The sequence below is a fragment of the Mirounga angustirostris genome, unplaced genomic scaffold (genome assembly GCF_029215605.1).
Source record: "Mirounga angustirostris isolate CCGP_5_RB_7025 unplaced genomic scaffold, mMirAng1.0.hap1 SCAF_8, whole genome shotgun sequence".
In the NCBI taxonomy this organism is placed as follows: Eukaryota; Metazoa; Chordata; class Mammalia; order Carnivora; family Phocidae; genus Mirounga; species Mirounga angustirostris.
Window position 1 is genome coordinate 135,192,910 of NW_026991716.1, and position 20,400 is coordinate 135,213,309.

The 20,400-nt window shown below is 43.6% G+C and overlaps 1 protein-coding gene across 10 annotated transcripts in view; it reads left to right on the plus strand.

Annotated features, from left to right (window-relative positions):
- The first annotated feature begins 2,289 nt into the window (after positions 1-2,289).
- The window catches only part of ARID1B (AT-rich interaction domain 1B), a 439,835-nt gene continuing 421,724 nt past the window's right edge, over positions 2,290-20,400 (plus strand). For all 10 annotated transcript variants that reach the window (XM_045865795.3, XM_045865798.3, XM_064598272.1 and 7 more), the window contains exon 1: positions 2,290-4,131. In XM_045865795.3, the coding sequence (XP_045721751.2) occupies positions 2,305-4,131 (1,827 nt within the window). In that variant the 5' untranslated portion in view covers positions 2,290-2,304. The remainder of the gene's footprint in view (positions 4,132-20,400) is intronic.

Here is a 20,400-nt window from a genome sequence, read left to right on the forward strand (position 1 = left end):
TGATTTTTGTATATGAAAAATATTTTTAAGAAAAGGGCCAGAGCTGAACTTGGTGACTCATTTTCCCTTTCAGGATTAGTTGTGAAAATAAGCCACAAGATATAGCTACACCTGCTTAAATTGACTTTGACATATTTCATCAGTTTGGAAAAATGCTTTCTTATGATTATATGTACATATTTAGTTTGGGTCTAAATATCTAAAAGCATAAATATGTAATTGATTTTAGAATATATGTGTAAACACACAAAACGGACATATATTTATATTTGCATATGAAAAACTTCAAAAATTCAACTTTTGTGGTGTACTGCGTATAATTAGTATGTATTTGAATGCATAAAGGGAGAAAATCCAGGAGAAAATGTCAAAAAGGCACACTAACAAAGATGTAGTATTCTCTTGGCAAAAACTGATGAATGGTTTGGCATGAATTCATCTTACAGTTCTGTAATTCTCTCTTACACACAATGATACAACCCCTGTTTTCCAGTTGTTTGCATAGAATTGCAATTTGTTGTCTGTACACTCTATAATGACCCTTGGGTGTGCACCTGATTCCCCTCCCCCACCAATTAGTCACCAGTTTTTCCCACCTATCTTTTTCTATTTAGTCATTAGCATATTTGCACTTGCTCAAGCAAATAAAAATAACCACTGCAGTGAAAATAAACTAATCTTTATTAAAAAAAGCCGAAGAATGAAATGATTTTAGAAAACTATATTCCACTAAAATCATATATATTATTTCAGCTAGTGTGACCTCTTGAAAGTTCCAGTTTCAAATGCTTTCTCTCCATGTAAACGAGTTCCATACTAGTGCAAGTGGAGGCATTGCTTAGGTTAAGAAAACCTGCTTGAAGATATTCAGAAGGTTACTAGGTGACAAATTAACAATAATAAAAACATTTAAAACACCATAAAGTGACAAAATAGAGTATTTTTAAAAGAACAAAGTCTGAAACATTTCTAAGATTAGATTCGACCAACTTGCATTACTATTGGTCTTATATTTATTAAATACGTATTTCCTTTTAGTTTTGTTTCACATTGCTTAGAAACGAACTCATATCAAGAGGGTTAACTGTGCACATTAACCTCTGAAATATGATGAAAGGCGTCGTATAGATTTATGAAGACACGAGCTAAACTTCAGCTGTCACTATTATGGCACCAACAGTTACATTTCCATGTGCAAGTTGGAGCATAACACACCAGGCTACTTATTTGAAGACTTTCCCTTTAGAGAGAGGACAAGAGCATTGTAAGAAAAATGCTCCTCTGGGAATGCTTTTGCGTCTTCATTGATAAGCCTACACGCATATATGAGGTGCCTTAAAAAATAGTTACATAAACATCATCTTTGGGGCAGGTGCAGCCAGCCTCAGCACTTACTGAGTACTTGCTGTGTACAGGGCACCACGCTGCCCGAAGGCGGCTAACCTTCCCTTAAACTCTTTCCTAATTTCGCAGTTTGAAGAAGTTGTGGGAATTACGCTGATGGCCCCAAATCAAGGCAGAGAGGCCAACATTCTGAAAAATTACATAACTCCTGGGAAAGGCAGTGCTTTTGCGCACAGATTGCCCAAATATTTTCTTTCTCCGTCGGCTCCTCCAAACCTCTGAGGCCAACAGACAACTTTGTTCCCCTGCCCTTCTCCCTCTTTTGTCTGCTCGTCAGACTCGTTTTCCACCTTTGTATCGTTCCTTTTAGACGTGAAAACAAACACGCGAACGGCCGGTTGGCAAGGAGACGAGGCACGAGGGGACAGTGCGGCCTCGCGTCGCCCCACGCCGCCGCGCTCCGGGCGCCTGCGGAGGCAGCTCGAGCCCCCGGCCCGGGGCCGCCGGCTGCCCGCGAGGCTGCGCCCGGCCGGGCGGGCGGGCGGCGGCGGCGGCGGCGGCGGCCCGCGCCGAGTCCAGTCCGCGTTTTGCGAGTGCACACGAGTAATCAGAGCGAAGTGGATAATAGTTGCTCGGGCTCGCTCGGCTCCCTCTCACGCCGTGCTGGGCCCGGCAGGCTCAGTCAGTCGTGTATTTACCCATATCCGGGTGAGAGAGGAAAAGAGAAAAGTTTCATTTAAACCTGAACTAAAACTTTCACCGTGAAATCACACAGCGGGAACAGGCCCAGACCGTAAGGCGTGACTCCCGGTTCGGCTCCGGCGGGGCCTGTGGAGGGGGAGGGGGCTCGCTCGATTCCCGTCGGGGCGTGTGGATGCGCACAGGAGGGGCCGCTGACTGAAAAGTGGGTTTTATTGTCTCCCCCCGCCCCCCGCCCGGCCTCGCCACGCCGCGGCGATCATGGCCGCGCGGGCAGCAGCGGCGGCGGCGGCGGCGGCGCGGGCGCGGGCGGGCGGCGGCGAGCGGCGGGCGCCCCCCGGGCCGCGGCCGGCGCCCGGGGCCCGGGACCTAGAGGCGGGGGCGCGCGGCGCGGCGGCGGCACCGGGACCCATGCTGGGGGGCGGCGGCGACGGCGGCGGCCTGAATAATGTGCACCACCACCCCCTGCACCCCCGTCACGAACTGAACATGGCCCATAACGCGAGCACGGCGGCCGCCGCCGCCGCCGCCGCCAGCACCAACAGCGCCAAGAGCGGCGGCTCCGAGGCGACTCTCAAGGAGGGTGGAAGCGCCGCCGCGCTGTCCTCCTCCTCCTCCGCGGCGGCGGCGTCCTCCTCTTCCTCCTCGTCGGGCCCGGGCTCGGCCATGGAGACGGGGCTGCTCCCCAACCACAAACTGAAAACCGTTGGCGAAGCCCCCGCCGCACCGCCCCACCAGCAGCACCACCACCACCACCATGCCCACCACCACCACCACCATGCCCACCACCTCCACCACCACCACCACGCACTACAGCAGCAGCTAAACCAGTTCCAGCAGCAGCAGCAGCAACAGCAGCAGCAGCAGCAGCAGCAGCAGCAGCCGCCGCCGCCGCCGCCGCAGCAACATCCCATTTCCAACAACAGCAGCCTCGGCGGCGCGGGCGGCGGCGCGGCTCAGCCCGGTCCCGACATGGAGCAGCCGCAACATGGAGGCGCCAAGGACAGTGCCGCGGGCAGCCAGGCCGACCCCCCGGGCCAGCCTCTGCTGAGCAAGCCGGGCGACGAGGACGACGCGCCGCCCAAGATGGGGGAGCCGGCGGGCGGCCGGTTCGAGCCCCCGGGCCTGGGCGCCCTGGGCGCGCAGCAGCCGCCGGTCGCCGTGCCCGGGGGCGGCGGCGGCGGTGGCGGCGGCGGCGGCGGCCCGGCGGCCGTCGCGGAGTTTAATAATTACTATGGCAGCGCTGCCCCTGCTAGCGGCGGCCCCGGCGGCCGCACTGGGCCTTGCTTTGATCAACATGGCGGACAACAAAGCCCCGGGATGGGGATGATGCACTCCGCCTCAGCCGCCGCCGGAGCCCCCAACAGCATGGACCCCCTGCAGAACTCCCACGAAGGGTACCCCAACAGCCAGTACAACCATTATCCGGGCTACAGCCGGCCCAGCGCGGGCGGCGGCGGCGGCGGCGGCGGCGGCGGCGGCGGCGGCGGCGGAGGAGGAGGAGGCAGCGGAGGAGGAGGAGGAGGAGGAGGAGCAGGAGCGGGAGCGGGAGCTGTGGCGGCGGCGGCCGCGGCGGCGGCAGCAGCAGCAGGAGGCGGCGGCGGCGGCGGCGGCTATGGGGGCTCGTCCTCGGGGTACGGGGTGCTGAGCTCCCCCCGGCAGCAGGGCGGCGGCATGATGATGGGCCCCGGGGGCGGCGGGGCCGCGAGCCTCAGCAAGGCGGCCGCCGGCGCGGCGGCTGGGGGCTTCCAGCGCTTCGCCGGGCAGAACCAGCACCCGTCGGGGGCCACCCCGACCCTCAACCAGCTGCTCACCTCGCCCAGCCCCATGATGAGGAGCTACGGCGGCAGCTACCCCGACTACAGCAGCCCCAGCGCGCCGCCGCCGCCGTCGCAGCCCCAGTCCCAGGCGGCGGCGGCGGCGGCGGGGGCGGCGGCGGGCGGCCAGCAGGCGGCCGCGGGCATGGGCTTGGGCAAGGACATGGGCGCCCAGTACGCCGCTGCCAGCCCGGCCTGGGCGGCCGCGCAACAAAGGAGCCACCCGGCGATGAGCCCCGGCACCCCCGGCCCGACCATGGGCAGATCCCAGGTAACCCCCGCGCCGGCCGGGCCTGCTTCCGCCGCGGCGGCCTCGCCGCGCGCCTCGAGCCCTAGTTTCTTTCTTTCCGCGTACTTTTTCTGCGTCTTCTGCCGGGGGGAGGCGGGGGCGAGGCGCCCAAAGCCATTTTAACTCGCGGCTGCCTCCCTCGGAGGCTGGGGAGCGCGCGGCGTCCGACTGCGCGGCCCGGGGCCCGGGGCCCGGGGGCCCGGCGAGAGGGTCGCGCCGAGGACCGGGACGCGCGCTGGGATGGCCGGCCGCCGAGCACCCCCGCCTCGCCACCCCACCCCGGGCGCGGAGCTGCGCGTCCGGGGCCGGGGACTGCGCCGCGAGGAAGCGGTGTGGGCGCTGGGAACGGCTCGGGCGGCTTTTGTAACAAAATCGGCGCTCCGGGCCGGGCCGGTCTGGGGAGCAATATTGACTCCGTCTTCTCGGTTAGCGCCAGCAATAAGCTTTAACCGGGAAAAGAATGAGGAACTTTGTCCTACCTCCAGCCACACCGCGTTCCCTCTTAGCCTGCAAGGTGAAGGCAGGAAAAATAGGTTAGCTTTGTGGCAACCGAGTGTGTTTTTCGTAGTTTTGCCCGGCTATTCAGACATCCTCGATGCGAGCTGTGAGTTGGAATGCTTCGTAGCGAAAATAATACCCCAATTTACAACGACGTGGAGGTGAAATATTCTAAAATAAACCGATTCATTCCTGAGAATAGCCAGGAAATCCATTATTTGGCTTATAGGCTGCTTGAAGGGAGTCACCTTCAACAGATAGGCTGTGTTAAAGGAACGCGTTCCGGTTAAATTGAACTTATTTTGATCATGGGCCAGGCATACATTTTATTCAGCAAGTCCAGGAAAATAGCAGGCCAGTGAAAATTGATCTTTTTGGATCGGATTTATTTGGATTTTCTTTAATTTGCTGTCACCCAGGTCCTACAGCGTTATTAGGAAGTGTCCTGCACTCTTGCTGTTTCTTGCTCGTAGGCTGAGCCTAAAGACTGACTTGATCTCCTTTGCAAGGTTTGGAATTTGAATTGTGGAGGTAAACTGGCTGTAATAGTCTCCAGACAGCTGCCTCTGAGTTGACATCTAATCTGCCATCTGATTGGCTCCTCTCTCACCATTGGGCATTTAGCACTGCTGATGTAAATAGAAGTGCTGAGCAGTAGTCACAAAAATTCTTGCCACAAATAATAACTGAGCTCTATTACAAGCAGATGTAAGGTTGGATATTATTTAAAGCTTAAGTTATTATGAATCAGAGTTATTAATAAGAGGATTAAATACTAAAATCGTTACGCTGGTGTCCAGTACGTTGGGCATTTACAAAATTCAGATCTTTGACAGTCTTAATGTGGACACTGCATATATCACGGACTTTGATTGTAGGATGAGGATATGGCAATTGAAAAATAATTAAACCAAGAATTTTACCAATTTTTGGATTTGTAAAGCTTTCCTGAAAGTGCCCTTTACAGATTAAACTATGCAAAAAATGAATTGTCAGCACATGTAGTTTAAATTTAAAAATTATAACGTTAAAAATTTCCAGGTTCTGAGGTGCAACAGTATCTTTCAGTGATACTTAATTAACTATATAACAAGATTAAAGCTATATTTTTTTAGTAACGTGTGTTTTAACAATTCTGGTCGTTTAAAGATGTTTGTGGATGAGGAATTGTAGTTAAATTGACGTAATATTTAAAAAATCACGAAGTGAGGAAACTAATTTTGTAGACAACAATCAAAGGGAAAAAATGGATAATCTTGTGAAATACTAAAAATTATTTTATTTTTGCTTCTGATTTGGAAATATAGAAATGCTCTAAGGAATTTTTTTTTCTGTTTGATTATTTTGTTAGGTTCGGTGATGTGAGCCTTCTTTGAAGTGCTTACACATGTATTAGGGAAACTATCACATGCAAGCTGTGCTGGGTGTGTTTCTTCCAAATAATCTTTCTCTCGTAGACATCTTAAATGCTGTGAAAGTTTTTAAAATTCTCATTTGTTAGGAAGGAACTAACAGTGGTTGTAATATATGTTTTTACTCAGCTTATTTATTTCAGGAAGATGTATTTTAATAATTACCATATCTTAGAGGAGAGACGTGTCAGAATGAATACTGGACTGAATTTAATAGATAATCCTGTGAATCCCTAGCTGAGGACGTTAGTGTTCACTGCTTTCAAATCTTTAGTTACTGGAGTTTTACTTTTAATGAAAATATGTTTTCCTACTCTTGATAGAAAATTTGTGATATCAGTTTTTATCTTTGATTCACACAAGTAAAAACAGAGAAGCCTTATGTAAATAAACCCATGTAATTTTAAAAAGATTTACTTTGTCAGCTTGCTTTTAAAGGAATAGTTTAAAATTCACATCTTTGTTAAACTAGAACGGAAGGATGATAGAGGCAGATGGAGGTCCTTGTTACTTTACAGTATTATTTCTTAATGGTACCAATCATTTTAAGTATTTTGTTTTCTTGGAATGAGAGTGAATCCATTATGTCCTCATTGTGACCCTTGGGAATAGCTTTTTTATTTTTGAGGGGGAAGAAAAATGCTGGGCATATGACCTAGATTCACAGATTTCTTTTAGGTACTTTGCCGTTTAACGTGTGGAATGTATCTTTTTTATATTTTTTCCTTTTTGGAAGGCTAGTTTTTATTTAGTATTTGTTGTGATGATTATGATAAGAAATAGTTAAATTTGTCCAAAATTCTAATTTACTATGTAATTATAGGCCATAAAGTACTATTAAATCACATTGTTAAATGATGAAATTTTCTTGTGGCTTTAGCACATTTAGTTTCATTTTTGATTTTAGGAATGGTTTATATTGGGTGGCAAATGTTTTTATAATTGGAAACAAAATACATGTGTATATTGTATTGGGGGGGTCTTTTTAAAAAGTGAAATAAGCCATTTTATGATACAGTTTGTTACTGGCTTTTTCTAAGATAAAGTAGATAGAGTAGTCTCAAAAGGAGTACTGAGGTCTACTCACGTAACCAAGATTTTATAATGTCCATATTTGTGCTGAATTCCATTAATGCTATTTTAACCTTAGTTTTATAGAATATAATACAATGTAATAAAAAGAGCCTTATTTACCATTAAAAGAAGTGACTAGCTGGCTTACAAAGCAGGAAGTTACAGACTGGTTCCTGATTACCTTAAAATTTGTATAAGATATATTATAGCATAACATCATTCCCCACTTCCCCTCCCAATGAAATTTTACCCTGTCTAATGTTTTAAATCTTGTAAAGAAATTATTGTGCCCTAAATTGATATATTTGCTGAGATATGGCTGGCTGGCTGGCTGCTCTGTCGTCAGAGAAGGTGGAATTGGCAACTGTGGTTATAGAAAAGGCCTATCATTAAAAAAACAAAACAAAACAAAATATAACAAAAATGTTTAGTCTTCTGCTTTCCTAGGTTACCTGGAATGAAATACATGGCTTAAGATTGTTTTCTTTGGATATCCTCAATTCTGTGTACTTACTTTTGACTTTTTTTTTTTAAAGATCACTACTCTTTAAGACAGCTATCACTTCAATTTATGTTTATATTTAAACACAGAATTGATAAGTATGTTCCAGGGAACATCGTATTCTTACTTTGGGCCTATAGTGAGAAACCTTAACCCCCTTTTTTCTTTGGTTTTACTTTTTATCTGTATTTAGGAATGGATTTTTGGCAGGGCTTTTTCTACTTGTTCCATTTTTCCCGGCATCATATTGTATCAGAAATATCACAGGTGTGTTGTGGAGATGGAAATAATCCAAGTCACCCTTAGACACTTACACTAATGTACTTTCCCTCTAACTATCATGTTCTTTCATTAGGATTGAGAGAATAACATCTTCACTCTGGTATAAAAATAGTATTAATTCTGGTTTGAGGACCAATTCTGAAAATGTAAGACTGTGTGGAGGAAGACTCATAAGTTCATTTGGTAATTTTATCAGACACACATTTTAAAGAAAACAGGTGTAAGAGAATGGGGTCGAGTTTTCAGTTCTATTTCTTATTAATGGACTTTATTACTTTATAATTTGGGGCACAGTATATCTTTAAAAAATGGCTTCTGATGTAATAGGTACTTACTTATTTCTGTAGGATAAATACCAATATGACAGGCAAACTGGAAAGATGATCATTTCGCTTACTTATACCCTGTTCTCTCATAGGAAGAGAGTGGTTTGATTTAAAATTTGTTAGGAGTCTCTGAAATTTTATTTATTTTGAAGACGGATTTGGACATGTAAATTTTGGATATAATGCACTGGGAACTATACTAGCTTTTGCCCAGTGCCCTAAATTTAGAGGTTTTTCTCACTACAAGAATGACACTGCTCAGTTAAAAGATCTGTGTACTTTGATCCATCATTGAGGAAAAGGAGCTAATAATTTACTTGTGTCACTTTCATTTTGGCCCGTGTGTAGATTTGTAAATTTGAGGCTTATATTTATATTTGAAAGAACTGTTGTGTATCACTTAAGAACAGATTTATGGAGGCTCACAAGGAATGTTAATAAAACTCAAATTCCTTTTTTTTTTTTTTTTTTGCAGTAATTAGATTTTCAAAGTGGATGTTACAAAATTTTGTACTTACCGGCCACTTCCACGTCCTAGGCCTCTTTGGAACTGGATAGTTGTTGGTCTCTCTGGCCTTTTCTGAGGTGTCTTTCTTCGTCAGGAGATGTGTGCAGATTCTCTGTGGATATGCAGAGTAGAGCCACGTACTTGCTGTGTGTGTGCACGTGCGTGTGCATGTGCTTGAGGCTGAGGGATCCCTATTTGACTTCATGTGTCTGCGGGGAGAAGTAAGTACGAGGCACAACTGCTTATCCCCCAGGGGTGTGTATATATATCATAGATGGAGAACTGTCACACAATATAGCTTTTTACAGTTTGGAGGCTATTTATACAAGACTAAGTGGCTCTTTTTGGTTTAATTGGGTGATTGAGTGAATTAATTTTGATCTAAAAACTTCGTATACTTTAGTGACTTTTTCTCTTAGAATTTTGATGGAAAGAAAATGATACAGGTATTGGTACTGAGGTATCATTAAGTATCCACTTATTTTGCCTTATGCTAAGATAGGAATGAATGGAATTGTTGGTATACGCATACTGTAGTTTTAACTTAATTCACCCTAATTGAGTGACTGACTGACTTTATCTAAGTAGAATAAGTGCTTCCACAGTACGTTTTCAGCAAACATGTTGTTTTCAAAGACTTTAACTTGGAGTAATTCTAAGCAAACTATTTCCTTAGATTTACTTCTTTGAATAGGATCCAGTAGGCAGTTTTCAAACCCACTTCTGAATGGATCAGTGCCAAAAATATTAGAAGGCTACTGAGTTTGACGGATGAACTAATGATGAAATTAATTTGTTCCTTGAATGATATTTATTGCTCGGAAAGAGACCAAAGCTCTAAAATGTTAAGCATGTCCGGTTTACCAATAGACACTCTTATTTTAGGTAGGTGGCAGCAGAATCTGGACTAGATCTGTCATAGCAAGGCAGTCCTTTTGAACTGAACGAGATTCAGCTTCTGCTCACCATCTTCTGGAGGATGCTCTTCTCAGCATCTCGTTTGGGCCTTGATGAAAGATGAAACTTGAGAATCAGACAGGTCATTACTTATTAGGTGACTCTGGAAGGGAAGCCATATTTGATGAAATCCAGAAGAAAATCCTAGACCACATTTTCAAGAATATGGGAGGCCTAAAAAAATTATCCGTATTTATTTTTTTATTGTGATAAAATATACATAACATAAAATTTACTGTTTTAACCATTTTTAGGGGTACTGTTCAGTGCCATGAAGTCCACTCACGTTGTGCAGCCATCACCCCATCCATTTCTAGAACTTTTCATCTTCCCAACTGAAATAAGTCTCATGTCAAACCTTCGTATTATTTGTTAATGTGTATTGTAAGCCAAATAATCTTTTCAGAGCCATCAATCTTGCTGCTTCATAGTTTGTAAGTCCTTCCTCAGATACTCCCTAGCAGTGCGCATGCGTGTGCGTGTCTGTGTGTGTGTGTGTGTGTGTGTGCGCGCGCGCTCATGCGTTTACCCCACTCCTTCCTCCCAGTTCTGACTTGGGGGTCATCTTCCCAGGTTTGGTCTGTTTGGAAATGTGTTTGTGTAAGTTAGTTGTTTCATTGTCAGATCATTAAAAGTTTAAAAGCAGCTTTTGAAGACTTTCTGTTTAAAGGTTTGGGATACTTTGTTGAGAGAAACCTGGTTCTTGGTTAGATAATATATTGGACATGAAAACAAACTGTTAGCGTGATCCTTTCCCCCCTTTACTTCTCTCATCTTTTGCATGTTAGCCTCTTTTCAAAACTGGTTTTATCTTTCTACTATTAGTGGAAATAATTTACAATGATAATTTTTTTCCAGTTGTGTTTTAAGTTTTGGGCCATCCCAGCCCCCAAGCCTGAGCAAATCCATGTGATGCTGTGTCTTTTTCCATAGTGTTCTGTGCCCCAAATTTGTGCTTCCCCCCCTTATGTTTTTAATTTGTAGTTCTCTGCAAAACTGCAGAAATTCTTTGTATGTGGAAAAATTACTAAATTAAGATGATTGGTCTTTTAATTAAATTTAGAGGCAGCTGCAAAGGGATGCTTCTTAGATCCCGATTAGTCTTAGAAACAGACATTTTTTGTGTGTAAAATTTGGAATTGTATTTTAACTGCTATTGATGCTGATATATAGTTCCATCTTTAGACGATGAGTCGTGTACATTAACACTGAAGTCCACAGAGGACACAGAAATTGTACTGTGATATAAGAGTGTGTACTTGGAAGCAACAATGATTTCTTAAGGTGTAAGCATTTAGCATTTGTGTATGCTCTGAGGTGTAGGCTAGATATGTATCTGCTCCGGATGATCAACTGGCCAATATTTACGAAGCACACATTTTCTTCATCAGCCCTGTGCCGGACACCGCCGGTAGCTGGGGTGTGGGGATCACTGCTACTTTTGTGTGCGGTTCAGGGAGACAAAGTGTTGCCAAAGCCGGCTCCCCCTGAACCTGGGCATGGCATTTTTGGCATCGCTGACTTAGCACTGGCTCATTTAAACAAAGTGCAAATAGCAACCATGTGGGTCAGCAGTCTGTTGGCCTGCTTTTTTGGGTGGGGGAGTGGATTTTGGCAAAACAAATAATTGTAGATTGTTGTGATATGGTTGATGTGAGCTAGTGACTCTTTTCCATTTCTACCAATCAATTATTGGCTTTGTGCCACAGCAAAATAAAAATCCCACTACAAAGAATAATAGCTAAAAGAAGGAAAATATAATCACTTTGAAATTTATATAGAATGGTCCTTTTTCTTTTTCTCAGTTTTCTACATTACATGGGCTTTTGGAGAAAAGTTAAAACAGTCTGCTCAGATTTAGGAAGATACTTGGATTGCTGGAGTATTTTTGGTAACTGTTTAGATAATGTATGCTGGCTGAGGAGTAAATTCAGCTACTGCTTCTGGGTCCTGAAATAAACCTTTCAGAAAACGAGGCATTGATGATTAGTGGAGGCTGTTCCAGAATTCTTAGTATCCTGTTTCTTTTTGTGCTGAGCATCTTAGAAGTTAAACCACTCACTGTACTTCATAGCCTTATTTTGAAATGACTGGTAATTCTAAAATTTGTCTAGAATTTGGCATCTAATTTCTGAAAATTTAAGAAGCAAATTTTAGGGTTCCGTGACCATATATTTATATATGTATCAAGCTCTAACCCCATTTTAATATCCTTTAAATTTTCTGCTTTCAGTTTGTATTTTTTATAATAAATTCACTTTACCCAATGAATTATAAATGACCTTGGAAATAGAAATGTAAAACATTGCTACTGCTGAGCAAGAATCTGTCTGAAGAAGCAGACATATTTCTAAGGGAACTGGTATGTTTGTTGTTTATTAGTTTATTTCTGTGATTATGAGGATTTACGAGAGAATGCGAATGTATTACAAGGCATCCTGATGTAATGGAAAGATCGTGGGCTTGGAGTTGGTAAGACTTTGACTCACTTGTGAGCTTGAGTGCCCATTTTCTCTGAGATTCGGCAGAGGCTCAGTTTCCTGATGTGGAATGTTGTCTGCTGGGCGTGGTTGTCACGGAGCTCATCTCTGCAAATCCTGTGGCATTGTCATGTGGTACCTCTTCTCTTCCCACCTGTCTTTCCAGGGTGTAGTGAACCCCGAGTTCTTGCTCTCTGCCTGGCCCTGCTGCGCTTCAGGGTGTGGCTGCAGATAAGCCCCTGCCTCCATCAATTAGGTGACCCCAGTCCCTCCCAGCTGCAAAATTCTGTGCTGCTTTGAATTTTAAAAAATACAGTGTCTAATCAGCTATGCACCGCTGAACATCTTATTAAACTATACTGGATCCCGGACATGTTCAGTGAATATAAACTGAGGCCTATGCAAATATACAGATTTTGTGAAAAGCACTGCAATTTCCCTCACAAAATGTAGTTTTGTACTGATTGGGACTCTTGCAAGCAATTGCATGAATTGGTTTTGGTTGACCAGTAGAGCCCACGGTGGGTTGATGTCATTGGGTCTAAGCGGCTGCCTCACAGTATTCCATCCTTAATATTAATCAGTAAATTCTGAGAATCATTCCTTTCTTACATTTCTGAGACCTTTCCACTTTCATGATCTACGAAAATGATTAGCCTTTTAGGGGAAGTACTTTTTGCAAATGAACGAAGTTTCAAAAAATTAAAACTAGGTTTTGGGATTCTGAGTCGTGGACTTTGGTCTCTGATTCATGGTTAAGTAACTTCTGCATCTGTTTCAACTTCATTGAATATGTGATTCACATTTGGTCCTTAGCAAGATTATAATTTACATATCAGGGAGGCTTAGGGTTCCTCTCAAATAGTCAAAGCTGGGAATGCCAAAGGCCTGTCTCAGATATGTAGGTAGAGAGGAATAGTTTTTTTTTTCTTCCTTTTTTGTTAATGCTGAGATTTATAAAAGTATCAGGGACAAAATTTAATTCTATTATGAACAAATACTCTGAGCACCACTTGGTGCTTAAGATACAAAGAGTCAATATAACATATGATCCATAATTTTCCCTGGTGAATTATCATAGGCTCCTGGTGTTTTACAAAGTGGAAATTAAAATGAATGGCTACATTATTCTCCTGCAGTTCTGTGCAGAAAACTATATCCCTCAAAGTGCATTATCTAGGAACTATTTGAAGAGTAGTTGATAATGTATCTAAACCGAAAATTTCCTGATGAATATATTATACATTTCCAACAACAGTTTCAAGGAAATCTGTTCATTTAGTGTTTCATGATCTTATGTGGAAGGTCAGTGTGCTTGGAGGTTGTTCTTAGGTGCTATGACATTGATGAGAAAGTGATCTTAATTTGGATTTTATTTTGGGTATCATGTGGGGATTTTTCAGCTAAAGAAATGACTTTAGGGCGCCTGGGTGGCTCAGTTGGTTAAGCGACTGCCTTCGGCTCAGGTCATGATCCTGGAGTCCCTGGATCGAGTCCTGCATCGGGCTCCCTGCTCGGCGGGGAGTCTGCTTCTCCCTCTGACCCTCCTCCCTCTCATGCTCTCTGTCTCTCATTCTCTCTGTCTCAAATAAATAAATAAAATCTAAACAAACAAACAAACAAACAAAACCAGTCTCTAATAAAAAAAAAAGAAATGACTTTATAGTGTTATTAGCATGAAGGATTTAGAATTCAGTTCATTTGGGGTCCCCGGGTAGCTCAGTCGGTTAAGCGTCTGCCTTCGGCTCAGGTCATGATCCCAGGGTCCTGGAATCTAGCCCCGCGACAGGCTCCCTGCTCAGTGGGGAGCCTGCTTCTCCCTCCCCTCCTGCTTGTGCTCTCTGTCACTCTCTCTGTCTTTCTCTCAAATAAATAAAATCCTTTAAAAAAAGAAGAATTCCGTTCATTTACCTTCCCTGTATTGAAGAATCTCCTATGTGTTAGGGCTTTGGGAGTGTAGCAAGAACCAGGGCATCAGGCAGATGGTTGTGGAGAGCCTACTGTATGCCTGGTACTGTGGTGGATGATGGATTCCTTGGTGACAAGGACGTGGACCTTGATGAATTGACAATGCAGTGACTAAGGACTAGTAAACGTGCTACACAGTACAGTGTAAATGGTTCAGTGGGAGAAGTCCTGATGTTAGTGGGATATCCCACAGAGACTAGATCGAGGTGGGGGAGAAGTAAGAAGGCTCTGCACACTAAGGTTGAATAAGCTGAGACCTGGCTAGTAAGCAGATGTTAACTAAGTTAACCAAGTGATGAGGCCTGGAGATGGAAGCAGGGAGGGGCAAGAGCAAGAGCCAGCAGGTTAGAGAACCTGGAAGATTGGATGTTGACTACCTGTGTGACATTGGGCAAGTGACTGCACCTGCCTGAGGTTCGAAGTTGCCTCCTGCCCAAAGAGATGGGAAAGAAGACTTAACCCATGGAATTGTTTTGGGAAGTACACTTGATAAAATACTGGCATACTACCTGGTAAGGAAAGGGATGTTTTCAAAAAATGACAAAGGATTGTATTTTCTCATGGACAATGAATGAAAATGAGTTAGATGTGGTTCTGTATTAATTTAACAAGTTAATTTAACAGCCTATTAGTCTTTCCTCTTGGAACAAATGGTTAACATTTGAAGCTTATTTTTAGTCCAGACAGTTTCAGTTCTTTATTGCCTGATGTGTCTGTACCTTGCCAAGTGTTTAGGGAAAGTGAGTGATGGCGCAGTCGATGACATTTCTAAAATGTCTGCTGTTGTTTGCCAGTCGTATTTTTTTAACTGGTCAGGAAAATAAATTCAGAAGATCGATAATTGGAGCATTTAATTCCACCATCATCAACAAACATCTAGTGACCTTGGTGTAGGGGCACTGTACCAGATAAAAAGATACCCAGGGAATCTTTGGAAAATTGCTAAATATCGTGTCGTTCATTGGTAAGCGCAGAGGAATATCCTTAGATTACGTGAATATTGGTGATTACAATAAATAATACAGTTTGTGGAATATTTTTATTTTACCTACTATTCCATTTAACTAGAAACATGAATTGAATAACTCCGGCCTCATAAGCAATTTAAATTTTGAATCGAAGGAAATTGGTGGTAGGCAGACAACTTGCAAATTGGTGAAATGGAGCTTTTGCTTTTAATTAATTTTCTCCATGTGTTAAAGAAGTAGTTTATTAACTGTTGAAAAGTTTTAAAAATTGTAGTCACATTTGTTATGATTTTGCTGGGTTTGAAAGTCTTCCCTTTCCCGACTCTTGGTGTTAGCTCCTTTCATTTTCATTTGCTGAGCAGAGAGAACGCTCAGGAAGGTGCATGCTACAGCACGCAGAGGCATGCTCTGTGAAAGTCTTGGTTTCTCCTCTGGTATCCATCATGTGTGGCAAGACTTAGTTTCCCTCCTCCATTGAGACGTTTGTCAGAAGTATGAGCACTTTAAAGCAGTAGCATTTTACTTTTATTCAGCAATTAGGGAAGATAGGACGTGAAAAGCAATTTTGTGTTTTGTCTTTTATTGTGCATTAAGTTCCTGTAGTTTTCCCTATTGCTATATTATTAATGAGGAGGGAGAGAAGAATGGAGAGGTTGAATTTTATTTAAGGAGAGGTTGAATTTTATTTAAGACACTTATGTTCGGGTAACTTAAAGGAATGTGCTTTTTTTAGTCTGACTACCCTTTCCTGGGGTTTCATGGTTCTCTGAAAAACTAATGCAAAGAAGTTGTAATCAGCTGTTAAGATATTTGAGCCAACTGGTTGTCAATATGTTGAAGTTTTATTCTTGGTGTGTCTAGAAACTTCATATAAATGCATTTTATGAAGAAGGAGGTGTACTAGCCTGGCTGAACTGTTAAAGCTGAAATCTGGATTTGATTTGCATATGTGGTATTTTTTAGGGACTCGCAAAGTTTCACACATGAAATAAACTAGGTAGTGTGTATGGCATCACATGATCAAAATATTTTTCCCCTTACTGCTGCCAGAAGCTATCTATTGCCTTTCAACAATCTTACTTGTTGGGCATCATGCCAAGATGTTTAAGACAACCCCTTACGTGAGCTGTTCCATTCTTAACCTCTTTGACTGAAGTGCCGTGACCTTCACATATGTAGATTAGCCATGTGCTCTGTGAATTGAAACTTGCTGCCTCAGGAAGAAAGGGTTTTTCTTTTTATTCCACTGGGAATTTGACAGCCATTCATCCCTGACCTGGGCAGAGGTAATGCAAGGAAATTGGATTCAAATGGAACACGGACAGATAACACAGGGAGGCAGACAAGCTTTCTACCTTGCGGAGGATGAAAATATCCCGTGGTATAGAGAATGTGCTGATGCGAAGGATCTGAAAAGTAACAGATACTGAGAGAGAGAGGTAAATGTAGGCATTTTGGAACAATGTCCTTTTAAAAAAGGAAATTGTTATTATGGGCATTTCTAATTAGCTTTAACTCTACTCTTTCTCTTCCTTTCTAACCTAAGTTTTTGAAATCTTTTTTTTGTATTTTAAAAAAATTTCTTAACACGACTTGAGAGTTAAATAATGCTAATATTGTGGGCAAGCGTGGACTTACATACATTTAATCTAGATGAGTCTCTCAAAAGTGGAAGTCATTAGAAAGTTGGAGAGATGAATGTATCACGTGTATCTAGAAGAATCAGCAAGTTTCTTTGTCTTTACACTCTAAAATTTTGAAGTGAATTGATACACAGAGTTTTACTCATGTGAGAGTTCTGAGTTTTGTAATGATTAATAAAAATAATTAATGAACAAAAATGAATTTTTCTGTTTTTATTATACAACTAGTTTTAAAGAATGTTCACCTTTGCTTTGTTGGTAAACATACTTGAAATTAAAGTAAAATTCAGTGTAAATAATAGTCATGACACTTGATTAGGTTGATATGACAGAGTGTTGAGAAGGAAAGTTCTCATTATAAGAATAATGGGTCTGAAGTGGTACTCCAACTGGTTTCTTCGCAAAAGGAGGGCATGATTAGGGCCGCCTGAAATTTATGAGTGCTTTTGTGTGGCTTTCAGAGCCGAGCCTTTCCTGTGTACATTAGGGCTTGTGAAATATTATGGGTCAGAGCATCCGTTACAGGCTCTGTGGGAGGCGTTGTTGATATCCAGCCTCTTCTATGGGGTGCAAAAGAGGATGTCTGTGTGGGGAATGTGCTTAATGAATACAGTAGACTAAGAGGAATACAGAGTTATCCCTTGACTCGAGGAAGACTTGTTTCTTTCCATATGAGGACTAATAAAAAAATTGGGAAAAGTATCTGGTTATGATCATGCAGAATGTGGGGCCTTTCATGGATTTCTGTTAACATGGCAGACACGAGGAGTGATGGTCCATAGATGGTAGGACTCAGGTCTTACCAGCTTGTTTACGTGCAGTTGGGAAGATGGAGCAGCAAGTCCGTCCTCCCAGTGAGATGAGTGCAGGGCTCAGGTGAGGAGGGGCCTGCAGCTGAGAAGACAGAGTAGGAAAAGGAGCAAGGCAGGCATGTGATTCACGTCCGGGTGGAAAGGTGTGGAGTGGCCCTCCCGGGACAGCATGCAGCTGGGTACAGATGAGGCAGAAAAAAGGGTAGTGAGTCAGCAGCCAAGCCTCGAGGGATTTTTCTTGTTTCTTTTTAAACGGTGGCCTGTATTTTTTTTTTTTTTAAGATTTTATTTATTTGTTTGACAGAGAGCACAAACACAAGCAGGGGGAGCAGCAGAGGGAGAGGGAGAAGTGGGCTCCCCACTGAGCAAGGAGCCTGATGCGGGGCTCAATCCGAGTACCCTGGGATCATGACCTGAGCCGAGGGCAGATGCTTAATCGACTGAGCCACCCAGGTGCCCCTAAACGGTGGCCTGTGTTAAGAGTGTTATATGGGTACACAGGAAATCAGTCTCTCCTTCTAGTCAGGTGTTATTGGTAAAAATATTACAAACACACTGCTTTCCATTCTTGGCCTCCCAAATAAAGAACAGAGTTTTAGCGCCCCGAGTAATAGTGATCTAATAAAAGCAATAATAGTAATAATAGTTCCTATTATTGAATACTTACCTGTGTGCTAAGCACACTGCACGTATTAATTGCAGTCTTTCAACAGTCTTGCAAGGCAGTCTCCCAATTTTATGGACAAGTAAACTGGTAAAATTAAGTTTGTTCACTATCCAGGTATGTCTGGTGCGAAAGCCTGTATTGTCTCCTCTAAAGGAGTAGTTCTCAAACTGGTTGTGCATCCGAATCGCCCAGGGAGGCAGACAGGGCCTTCAAGTCCTCCCTGCGCACCCCCCCACCCCGTGATTCCGGTATCCCGAGGCTGTGGGATGCCCGGATGCCCACCTTTCTCTTCCCACAGAGGTTATTGATTTATTTAGTGGTACAACTTAAACAGACTTTTTTGGTGTTAAGACACGTAGAATTACGTATTTCTAATCGAGCTTTTACTGTATTTTGGCTCCGTGGTCAGAACAGACAAAGAGGAAAGAGTCTGTGCTTCAATGGCACGGAGGTGGCTATTGACCATTTTACTGGTGGCGTCACTGAGCATTAATTTACATCCGCCTGTCAGAGGAAGCTCTGTCCCAAGGTCTGGGTCATTGCTTGGAGCTATCAAGGGAGGCTATGAAATAGTCTGTTGCTGTTTGAGGAGGAGCATAGGTTCTGTTCTGAGCTTATTCACACGTGGCTGTGACTAAAGTTTCTGGGATTGAGGAGGTGATGGACCAGCATCTAGAACAGTGTCTGTTACGTAATACCTGCTTAATAAATAGTTTGGATGGGAGAATGGATGAATGGACTGGGCAGCGTCTCAGGGTCCTGAGTTACGCATGTTTTGAGCCCAGAAATCTTAAATCCAAGAACGTATGAAGAGAGAATGGATATGGAAGGGAGGACAGGTGACAGTTGGGGACCAGAATATTGGAGAGAAGGGAGGACACAGGCAGCCGGCAGCGAGAATTCTAGAGTGAAAAACCAACAGATTTAATGTTTGTCATGTGCCCAGAGTGAACTGCTGTCGTGGTGAAAGTGGTAAGATGGACCCCCCCCCCCCACCAAATTGGCAGATCTTAAAATAATTGAGACGCTAACGCATAGTGACGAGAACAAATATAAGGCAGGAAAATCCTCCCAGTTCTTTGGTGAGGTCATCTCATGACATGCAGTCAGGAGTATTTCTGTCTTTGCTGTTGCCCCATGGCCATTCTGGAACCAGAGTCAGTGATATTGGGAGGGTATTGAAAAAGCACTTGATCAGTGGACCCTGTCCAATCCTTGTTTCCTTTGTGACTTACTTAGTGGCGAACTTCTAGGCTGGCCAGGCCACAGAATGTTGGGATGTGTCCTGAGACCCTTTTAGTCTTTCTCTTCCTAATTCTGACTAATAGGAAGGTATGGTGCTGGGAGATTTCCCTTGTGTGTTCCCAGCTGTTCCTCTCTTCTGAAACTTGTCCATAAAACCACACATCTCACGGCTTTAGAGAAAACTAGTTTGGCCCATAAGCTTGTCATAGACACACGGTGTAAGTTCCATTCCACTTAGCCCTTCCTGCAGAAGGGTGTGAGCAGTGGGAGGGGCCCCAGTACTGGCTCTGTTCACGTCTGTTTCCTGGGTTTGCAGCTTGTGTTTTTCTCACCTCCTGACTGCTCCCAAGTTTGAGGTTGAGAATATTTCTGAATGACCTACCTCCAGAATGCTATTTTTAGCTTAGAATGAAACGAAGGCTTTCCTGTCTTGTGTTTCCTATTTTCTAATAATACTTGATTTTCTTTCATTATTTAGAGTAATGTATCACTCCTGGAGTAATCGGGGATTTATAGTTTCTGAAGTTAATGCCGACTACATCTGAGCCATCTCAAGCAAACGAATTAACAGTCTGTTTTTAAGAACCCATTGGAAGAAAAAAACCCATACAAACCGGTAACCTGTGTTTTAGGCTGTAGCTGTTTGTCGCCAGCATGTCCTTTTCTCTAAGACTGGATCTTTAATTTTGTTTGGTTCTTCAAGCTTATGAAGGGAATGAGCATCTCCGGTGTCTTATCAGTCACATATTAATCTCATGCCCTATGGTATAAGGTATCTGTTTTTTGCCTAGAAAGCTAACAGCTGTGTTAGTACTTCCAGAAAGTTTCTGTAGTAATGTATCATTCATCCAGTGCACGGTTTCCAGTAGCACCAGCATAACATCCTGAAACAGCTGAGAGAGCCTTCAG